Genomic DNA, 10,787 nt, shown 5'->3' with positions numbered 1-10,787 from the left:
GTATATCCTAAAGATGTTATTGTTTGTCCCCACAATATCCCTGAAACATCCATGAAATATATCAAGGATATCCTAAAGATACTATTGTTTGTCCCCACAATATCCCTGAAACATCCATGAAATATATCAAGGATATCCTAAAGATACTATTGTTTGTCCCCAGAATATCCCTGAGGCATCCATAAAATGTTCCTACTAATATTCGTTGGAGATTTAAAGGAATTTTCTTTGGACGTACAAAGAATACATTTTGTGCTTAGAGCGACACGAAAAAATTGGATTAAAAATATAAATTTCATGTAAAGTTTTATTGCACATATGTTAAGTTTGTTACATTCTCACTTAAAGTCCCTTTCTGGTTAAAAGCTAAATAATTAGAAATATAGTGAACATGACAGTTAAATATTAACTGATGTTTGAACTAATAAAAAATAAGTTAACTTGAACTGATAAAAATAAGTTAACCGAAGTAAATTGATTTTCAGATGTTGTCCATTTTCATATTAAAAATGGCAATACTTTCATAAAAATTCGAGGTTTAAAATAACTTTTTCCTATACTTAATAATTAATATTAAGTATGGAAAAAAAGTTTAGGCCTTTTTTTTATCGAGATTTCCTTTTGCATGCCTCAGTCTTGATTTCATTTCATCTTCTACGTCTTTTTTGGTGCATTGAAATGCGTCAGAGGCCATGACTGCTTCTATATTATTGAAAATGATACAAGTTAATATACATCAACCACGTAAAGTTTCGGTTAAAAAAAGGTTAACACAGACGTTAATGCTCAAGGCTCGGCTCACGCAGGCCTGCATAGTTTAATAGCGTTAGATTTCCTCATTTAAACTCACCAATAATTTGTGACGTCATTATGAAATTTTTAAACATTTGCTTAGTTTTGCGTCCTTCCCAATTAAATAAAACTAAGACTTCATCAGTCAAAATTTGTAAAAATATTCTTTTGACAAAACTTTTTACGTTTGATCCACCAATATTTTTCAAATATTGAAGCTAAAATAGAAATATCACATACATATATAAATGTCTATTTTGTATTTACTTATTACTCTATTATTTTACACATTATACTTACGAATTGCGCCTTTGATTCGATTGATTCGAGTTTAGTTTCGAGATTTTTAAGATCCTCTAGCGATTGAATAGGAAAGGAAAAATCAAATTCCACTACGGGTGAAGTTGGGAGTGTAGTTTTTGCTCCGTTTGCGTCCATGCGCTTCATCATGGCTTCCATTAATGACATCATGTCGTTTCCGTTGATTTTTATAATTTCTAAATTCCTATTAACGCTACGATACCAATCTACGATAAAAAATACGAATTTAATATTATGTCCAAAAATTTAATACACTCAAATAAAAAACTACTGAAAGCCGATTTTGCAGTTTTGTTTGAACACCTTAAATTTGATTCAACTTATATCAATTAAATTTGTGACCTACAAAATCTGCTTTGAACTGTTATTTGATAAATTGTACCTTCTTTGATCAACATCATGCCATCCGGAACTACAAAATCTAGTAAAAAAAAGAGGAAATTGTATCAAAAATTGTATTTCAAATATAGTCACTTAACAAATACCTTTGGTATTCATTCCTTGTGAATAATTTCCGTTAGTGAGTTTTGCCTTTTTTTGCTCTGAATGAAAATTAAGATTCTTTGGTTAGAAATGCATGGAATTAAAAAGAATTTTCACAGTTTTTGAGGTGTTAAAAACGCTTAAAAGTAAAGTTCACCCAACATATAACATTATATCTTAAAAGAACCGTCTTTTTCTAAATATAAATATTAAATCAAAATATTAAAAAAACTTTAGAGCACTCATTTCAAAGTAATTACCTTTTAATTTGTCTTAAAAACGATGACTACTTAAGTCTTGCCATGGCGCGGCAGTCCTCGTTTTTAAGACAAATTAAATGGCAATTACTTTTAAATAAGAGTCCAATTATTTTTTTTATATTTCCTTTTTATATTTAGAAAAAGGCAGATCTTTTAAGATATAATGTTATGTTGGTTGCACTTTTCCTTTAAAGGGGTATTGTCATTTGTGTTTTAGATTAAGATTTGTAAGTGTTAATAAAAGGGCGGAGTTTAATGTCTAATTACCTTTATTGAAACTCTTTGCATGATTTTCTAGGGCTCTGTCATCCTGATTTTCTTCATCTGGTACAAAATGGGTAACTATTATAGGTAAAATTCTTTTTAAAGGGAAACTTAAAAAAGCTCTTCAGAATTCAATGGGAGAAAATATGTATGCCAAAAAATACCTTTACTGAAGCTCGCGGCATGCTGTTCTTTATTTTTACTCATGGCACACTGTTCTTTGCTTCTTTCTGGTTCCACTATTTCTTCTTCAAAATCTGGTTTAATTTATAAATAGGAAATAATAAGAGAACCGTCAGACAATTAACCTTCTAAATTGCTATAGTCACAATCATTTAAATCAGGGGTGTGCAGGTACCCAAAGATCAGGACCGCGCAGCCTTTGTATATGTACCTTGACTTGTATTCATGATGTCGACAGGCTTAGGGGTATGATTTTCAGGTTTTTTAATTTTATTTCTTACTTCCAATTCAGAGTCTTCATCTAAAATATATATGGTTAAGTAATTAATCTCGACTTACGAGAAAGCGAATGGCAAACACATTTTTCGAGTGCTACTTAGAAAGCCTTTTAACAATAACATACCTGGATACAAGACTTTAGGTGTCTTGGCTCTCTTTACGTTGCCTGTTAAAAATGAGGATGAATTAAATTCACACTTTCTATTAATAACGGTAAAATAAAGATTGACGCCATTTTCAATCTTACTTTTAGAAGTTTCTTTTCCGTTTGTGTTCCGCCTAAATATTGGCATTTTTGGTGTACTTTGTTCACCACTTGAGCTACCAGTTTCATCAGTACTGTCGTCAGAACTGGCGCCAAAATTCTTTGCTTGCCTTTTTCGCCTTTGTCCACGCCCCCTTTCTTTTCCAGTACTCCCGGACTCTTCATTCTCCACACGCTTCATTTTCTTTAACGCTGCTTCATATGAAGCTATTGAATAAATGATTTTTTATTAATTCCCTGATTTTATGAACGCATAAGCATTTATAAGCATACAGCAACGAAAAATAATGTCGATTTCATAGGATTCCCACGTTTCGATTGGCTGTGTTATCTTTTTGGCTAGTTTAGATGCTTCTTTTTGATTTGATGGAAAGACGCTAGTTGCATCAAGTTCGTCAACCCAGGTGTAGGGTACTACAGCGAGACTGTTAGTTCCCTTGAATTCAACCACAAAAAAACGGCTATCTTCAGAAACCGACATATTAATTCCTGCAACAAGATAAAAATATTTTTATTAAATTAAAAATGAATTAATAAAACAAAATAATTATTGCAAAATGGGATATGGATGTAAGCGTTTATTAGAATAACATCATGCAAAACTAAAAAAAACAAACAAATGAATTGGAAAATGGGATATGGGTGTAAAGCGGTTAGGATAACATATCATGCCATCCATACCTAATTATCGTTTCTTGATGCAGTAGATTTAATAAGAGAAATTCATTTGAGGTTCCAAGACTGTATTTTTGGACTTTTCCCACTACATCAGAAAGCTTCCAAATTTTAAGAGTTTTAGAAAGGTTACTGGCTTTGACAACTCCAACATCACTTGATAAACATGGCTTTGAATAAAAGTTTTCAATCTTTTCAAAGTTTCGCCCAATTATAACACGGTTTCCCCCTTCCTTCATTGTGGCTATGTTGTAGACGGTTACGTAGGATTTGTTCTTCAAAATGATGCAACTGTTGCTTTCGTTGGTGCCAATTGTAAATCCTTCCATTTCCACTTTTTTATATTGTGGGCAACTACACCCAGGGAGTAGAGGACCATTACTGTGTATCATTTTGAAGATTTTTAACTTTTGTGAAAATGTACTGCGAGTTGAATTAACTTTATCGTTTTCTAAATTTCTTTCTTCGTAAATGCGATTAATAATTTGCTTCAGAGGTTGCCCGGAATTGCTCATTTTATTTTTAATTGTTTGTAAATGGTTTTCAAAATCGAAAGCACTGAAAGTATCTAGAGGGCCATAATTCTTAACATCATTTGGAAGATGAACGAGCGCATGAACATTATATGACACTAAGTGTTTCCCATAAATTATTGCAAAATATTCAACGAAGTAACGTAGAAGTTCTTCAGCAAAGGTCATCATTGTTACATAGAGGTTTGGAGATGCCAAGATACGTATAGCAACGTGCAGGCAAAGGAAATGTTCATAAATATTTTTTGGTAGAACATTTTTTAAAACCAAAATGCCCGAGTACAAAAGAAACTGTCTAAACTCAGTTGCTTTCCAATGACTAATTTCTAAGAGAGAGCGTGGTTTTCTAACAAATTCTGCACATGTCAACCCGGAAAGGGACAGTAACGCTACAGATACCGCTGATGTCTGCTCAGGTCTTAATTTAAATGTGGTATTTTTCCCAGAAATCCATAAGTTTAGCATCTTTCTCATAACCCCAAGACAAACTAGATGCATATAATCTAGAGGAAAATGTTTAACCATTTTCAAGTTTGGAATATCTTCTAGAATTGAAAAACCATTATGATGCGGTTTTTGAATTTTTTCCCTAAAATTTTCGTTACTTCTTAGCTCGGAATCAATTTCATTAAAACAAACTCTCCCTTGTAAATGTTCCCCTTTAACCATACACTTATCACACCCATAATACCCGGAATGACCCTTCGTTTGACATATAAAAGCACGAGCAGGGGTATCACAAATAAATCCGGTTATTTTCAATGGAATAAAAGTATTTTGATCGACATTAAGGCCTTTATCACTAATTGATAGCATTTCTTGCACGAAACGTGTTAGGAAGACATTACAACAATTGGGTTTAGATTTCCCCTGATATATACCAATTACAAAGGGCTTACTGTTCTTAATTGAAGTTATCATACCCAATATCGGCCAAAACTGACTGTTTGAACTGTTTGTCAGAGGAATTCCATCAATACTGACTAACATTTCTATATTATGAATGGGTAAGTCAATTGTTTTTTTAATGGTGTGAGCAACACCAGATTCTATTCCGAAGTGGAAATATTGTCCAGGGCTAACGTTTTCTACATTGATATATCTTGGTGTGCCTAGTAAGGAACGGTAATCGTTGGGCAAATCTTTATGACAGTCATTTGTTTTCAATAGCGATAGTAACTTGTTAACAGATGACTTTTTAATTCGATTTTCAGTTGCCCATACAGCTAAACTATAGCGGAAACTAGGTGTACTATCTTCATTATCCTCTGCGCATTGTTCTGGAAGATGAATTTCAGGCTTAATGTCGTTTTCTGATACACAGTTTAGGTCATTTTGAATATCCAAATCAGTAGTATTAATCTCTTCATTTTGCGCTTCAGGTGTAGGAACCTCAACTGACGATTCGTTATTTCTAACATTATCAACAATATAATCATAATTTTGTTCCGTATCACGAACAATATTTTGTGACAACCGATTTCTAAGAATTCTTGATTTATGACGAGAAGAAAATGAAAGACGTTGTTGGTGTTTCTTTCGCATGTCGATCTTTGTCTATCACCTAAACACCAGAAACTATTGTAAATCTAAAGGTTTCAGCCTTAAAAATAAATCAACCTCATTCCCACATTTCTTACAGATACTTCAAAATACCCATTACACTTTTGGAAAAAATCTCGAGACCTAATACCCATTGATTTATTTTTAAAATATTTTTGCTTAAATGGGGAGTGTTAATGTAAAGAAGCGCTATTCTCAATATTACGTTTAAATAATTTTTTATCCTATCAATAATCCAATCGAAGCCTAGGTCAATTATATCGTAGACTTTAACCTCAACGCACCAAGGCTTCGATTCGAATTACAGTGAATGAATGCCGCCATCTTTTTTCCCCGCTTCACTCCCTATTCCCAACCCCCAAATTCCGCCCTCCTTTCTTCCGACCGGTTCCGACAAGAATCCGCCATTTTCCCGCTTCGATCCCAACTCCTAGCCGCCCGATACGAAGGGTTGTTTGCAATATATCTCTCAATAAATCCAATGTAATTCGCTCTAAGCCTCTAACACAAATTTCTAGTCCTACTTTTACACTACAAAGACGCTAAAAAATACAACTTACTTTTCGTAGTTAAACAGATTTTCAACGATCCTAGCTTTCACGTTGCAGAGGTGCAAGGCAATCACAATAACACGATGCCGCGAACTATATATTTTTCTACCGCCTGATGTACGCGCTCGTCAATTAAATAAAATTCGCGACACTACCTCAAATGTACACAGATAAAAACTAGTTACGTACGTACTAATTAACTAACACGGTGACGAATCCTCGATGGAACGCGTCTCTGCTACGATACGATACCGTATACGAGTCGACGACAACACAACTTACACAAGGAATTAAGAGATCTTCACTCTCCAGAGTCCGAGGAAGAAAGAAAGAAAGGCAGCGGCTCGAGTCATTTCTAACTGCAAGGTTGGGTAGAGAGAGATGCCGAAAGAGGGTGTGATTGATCATGTGATAGAGAGAGCCAATCGTCTTTCACTACGTCACCCCTGCTTTCTCCAAACAACTCAATGACGTCGTTGCATGACGTCATGATTCCGTTCTCTTAATTTTAGAGTATTTATGACATGTATGATATATGCAATAGCGGAAATGTCGGTTTTGAATGTATGTGTGAAAAATGTAAATTAAGTAGGTTAAAAATAAAACTAAATGTAAATTAAATTAAATATAACTTTAAATGTAGCATTAAGTGTAAATTAAGTAGGTTAAAAATAAAACTAAATGTAAATTAAATTAAATTAAATATAACTTTAAATGTAACATTAAGTGTAAATTAAGTAGGTTAAAAATAAAACTAAATGTAAATTAAATTAAATGTAACTTTAAATGTAACATTAAGTGTAAATTAGTATACTAATTATAACACTAAATGTAGATTAATTAGTTAATTATAACATTAAATGTTAATTAATTAACATGTCGACATACCATGGATGTGCAATTATAGCAAATAAACGCATCTACAAGAGATAAACCCTTAAATAAATACTACGGACACATTTCAGAGATATATATGGGAGCAATTGAAATCGTATATCCACTCAATGTACAAGGGATGATATTAAGGAAAACCTCCCAGCTTTGCACTTAATTATACATCCTGGGGACATAAAAAGGGATAGCACATTCACGGGATATGAGTACCTTAGAGGGATATCCGAAGGAGATAAGCGTTTGCTGGGTGGGTGGTGACATCTGGTGGAGGATTGTCAACCGCCAAGTTGTTCAGAAATCATCTGATGGGAACTTTACCCTTTCCCAAATCCGTAGCGCAGTAACGACATAGTAGCATGTCTGCTTCTCTCGTGTCGGAATTATTCATTATCCAGCCAGCTCTTAAAATCAGATAGGCCTCGTTCTCAAAAACAGCTCTGTTTACCAGTTTTTCTACTGCTCTTAAATCAGATTTTTTCAGTAATCTTAAACAGCAGTCGCAGGGCGTATCGTGAAACTCGTTGGTGTTTAGCATTGCCCGAGCGAATTGATTCTCGTAAAGACTCAAGATTTGACTTTCATCGAGACTCGGCTGAGGAGCGTTAACGCTTCCTTCGGGAGCATCGTTTTGTTCCTTATTTAAATTTTTCCCATGTGTAGCAAGGGTTTTCCTTAATTCCGCCATGACATTCGTCACAGACTCGTAATCACCACTTTCAGTTTCAGTTGAGATTTTAGTTAACGCGTTGAGTAACGCTTTGACGTGATAAATATTATTCAGAATATTTCTAATTCCCGAATAGTGAGGAGCCAGTTCAGCTAAAGCACGCACACAGTAAGCAGTGTGTCCTAGGAACGGAACTATTCTCACCACTATTTCGTCCCCATCTGGTGGTATAGACACGTTTGATTTTTTGCAAAATTGTTTTCTTAATTCGCAAAGGTCCAAATCAGAGTCAAAAATTTTAGTCAAAGATTTTTCATTCGCATTGGCAACTGTGTTTACGAAAGCTAGTACTTTTGCAATGGCTCGAGTTCGAACATTACAAATATCACTGCATTCCCAATATACAGTTTTGTTTAAGGTTTCAATAAACCCCCCTTCATTGATCATAAAATTTGCTTTCGGATTCTTCTCTTCAGTTTCAACAATTTTGAAAAGATTCGTAACAATTCCCGACTCATTAACTTGTAAAACTAGTTCAACATTACTAGTTGCGTTATTGTTTTTCATGTCAACGATATTTCCCATTTCGTCAACAAACAATTCTTTAGTCGAACTGGTAGCACGGTCTCTCAGAACTTTTCGTGCACGACCATCAGAATCCAATTGAAAAATTTTGCCGTAATGTGACTCATCGTCATTTTTCAATATTTTACCATTAATTCCAATCGGATAATAGGTAGTTTCATGGAAATAGGCCTCTTTCATGCTACTGTGAAGCCTTTTCCCACCCACAACTTCTGCCAAATTACCAGGATCAATGGACCCAATTTCTTTGATTTTCTGAACAAAATCCTTAAATTCACTAACAATCCTCGATACTTGGGCGTGGTAAGCCGAATATAATTGCCTTTTGAAATGCAATATTCTACCAGGTAGCACTTGGCATTTTAGTTTGTGAGAGATAGACTTCGTGCGTTGTTTTTTAGTCTCACCGTTGAAAGACTCTGACGCCGCCAGTCTTTCAGTTAGACGTTTGACTAGAAACCTTTTATAGCTTTCAGCTATAATTTTTTTGCTTTTCGTTTTGAAAATTCCCGCATTGAGAAGCTTTTTCACAAAACCAAACTTATCTTGTTTAGTGGGTTTCATATATTTTGTTTTATTTTTTGATTGGGAACCCACATTAGTAGTGCCACCACGTGGTTTAGTCCAATTTGTTTTTTTCGCAATACCAAGGCCAGATTTACGCGCAACTTGAGTATTTGCGTTTTTTTCCTTGACGTACTCCTTGTTTTTCAGGTAGTACTTTGTAAAGTGAAGCTAATTATTTTGCTTCTTTTGCAAAGCTTTCCTCTCAGTTTCCAATTTCAACTTAGCTTCTGTTCTAATTTTTTGCATTACAAGGATATTTTTTTTCCGCTTAGCTTGTTCTCGAGTAACCATTTTAAATAGTCAAGAATGGCTGTCACAATAATGTATTTAATAATATATTGCAACGGGTTTTGCAAATATGTTTGTTACACCCAGCAGTTCACAAGGAACTTTTAAAGAACTCTTTGAATTGGCAAAGGTACACACAGAACCTTTAAAATTTGCAAAGGTACACAAAGAACCTTTTAAATTTGCAAAGGTACACAAAGAGACCCTTGAATTCGCAAAGGTACACAAAGAAACCCTTGAATTTGCAAAGGTACACAAAGAAACCCTTGAATTCGCAAAGGTAGACAAAGAAACCCTTGAATTCGCAAAGGTACACAAAGAAACCCTTGAATTTGCAAAGGAACACAAAGAAACCCTTGAATTTGCAAAGGTACACAAAGAAACCCTTGAATTTGCAAAGGTACACAAAGAAACCCTTGCATTCGCAAAGTACACAAAGAAACCCTTGAATTCGCAAAGATACACAAAGAAACCCTTGAATTTGCAAAGGTACACAAAGAAACCCTTGAATTCGCAAAGGTAGACAAAGAAACCCTTGAATTCGCAAAGGTACACAAAGAAACCCTTGAATTTGCAAAGGTACACAAAGAAACCCTTGAATTTGCAAAGGAACACAAAGAAACCCTTAAATTTGCAAAGGAACACAAAGAAACCCTTGAATTTGCAAAGGAACACAAAGAAACCCTTGAATTTGCAAAGGTACACAAAGAAGAACCCTTTGAATTTGCAAAGGTGCACAAAGAACCCTTTGCAAAACACTCAGATTTCAATGATGTAGGTAATAATGAAATGTGAGTAATAAAAAATAGGCTTATCATTAACCTTAACAAAAGGAAAATTGGAAAGAAAAAAATAATTGAGCACAAACGATGTATTAACCCATAAAATACATCTAAATATAATTTGAAGTAATAGATATAATTAAATACAGGTTTTTAATAGAGGAATACGAACCTTAAGCCTGGCTTCGGAAAGTTGCCGCCAAAAGTGAACTTTGAAGAGGGCAAGGTTCGTAAGGGCGAAAAGCCGAAAAGTGAACTTTAAAGAGGGGGAAGGGGTCCTATAAAAATCAAAATGGCGGCTGCATGTAAGGAAGTTTTACTAGTTAAACCTTGGTTAAACCTATCACATAAGGGTAATTTTTCGGTTTTAACCTGCAAAATTATAATTATATTTATATCATGGAATTGAACGTTGGTGAACAAACATTTATTCTCCTTTTGGAGAAAATTTTGGAGTATATAGAGTGTGTAGAAAGTGGCAGAAAGAGATGTTAGTGGAAAGAGGCCAAGTCTTAAAGTAAAAGTAGAATCATGGAGTCGATAAAAGCAGATAAAAGGGAAGAAAACGGTATGAAAATTAAAGCAATTTGCTTGAAAACAATGACCTAAAAGGAGATCCACATGAGCTGAGTTGTTAGTTTGAATATTTTTGGAAATTTCAAAATATGCTCCTGCAAATCTGTATTTTATCATTTTATGTCAGGATTGGTTATAAACCCAGATTTGCCATACATGGGGCTTCACCCGATAGCAAAATTTCTTTCAAATGCTGCGGTCTTGGATTATTAGATAATCAAATGCCCTTAATCAGCAAGAGAAATAAAAATAGACGAGT

General features: G+C 34.3%; 1 protein-coding gene across 4 annotated transcripts; it reads right to left on the bottom strand.

Annotated features, from left to right (window-relative positions):
- Positions 1–289: 289 nt before the first annotated feature.
- Positions 290–6,677, bottom strand: LOC149644587 (uncharacterized). 4 transcript variants are annotated; one of them, XM_089850434.1, is made up of 12 exons: positions 3,529–3,661; positions 3,121–3,336; positions 2,830–3,054; positions 2,707–2,748; positions 2,515–2,604; positions 2,285–2,377; positions 2,124–2,198; positions 1,599–1,655; positions 1,496–1,534; positions 1,093–1,319; positions 851–1,010; positions 290–702 (listed from the first exon to the last, which is right to left on the bottom strand). In XM_089850434.1, the coding sequence occupies exons 2-12, from the start codon at positions 3,326–3,328 to the stop codon at positions 593–595; spliced, it is 1,326 nt and encodes a 441-aa protein (XP_089706560.1). In that variant the 5' UTR covers positions 3,329–3,336; positions 3,529–3,661; the 3' UTR covers positions 290–592. The 4 variants fall into 4 exon arrangements, with proteins under 4 accessions (XP_089706560.1, XP_089706561.1, XP_089706559.1 ...); XM_089850435.1 differs by having other exon boundaries at positions 2,124–2,180; XM_089850433.1 differs by lacking the exons at positions 290–702; positions 851–1,010; positions 1,093–1,319; ... (5 more) ...; positions 2,707–2,748; positions 2,830–3,054 and adding exons at positions 4,955–5,619; positions 6,179–6,677 and having other exon boundaries at positions 3,205–3,336; positions 3,529–4,558.
- Between the last annotated feature and the right edge of the window lie 4,110 nt (positions 6,678–10,787).

Source organism: Phalangium opilio, unplaced genomic scaffold, assembly GCF_054372755.1.
Source record: "Phalangium opilio isolate 3A_F unplaced genomic scaffold, DU_Popi_V2 ptg000090l_1, whole genome shotgun sequence".
Taxonomy (NCBI): Eukaryota; Metazoa; Arthropoda; class Arachnida; order Opiliones; family Phalangiidae; genus Phalangium; species Phalangium opilio.
Note: the sequence above shows the minus strand (reverse complement) of the source record. Positions and strands in the feature narration are given on the sequence as shown.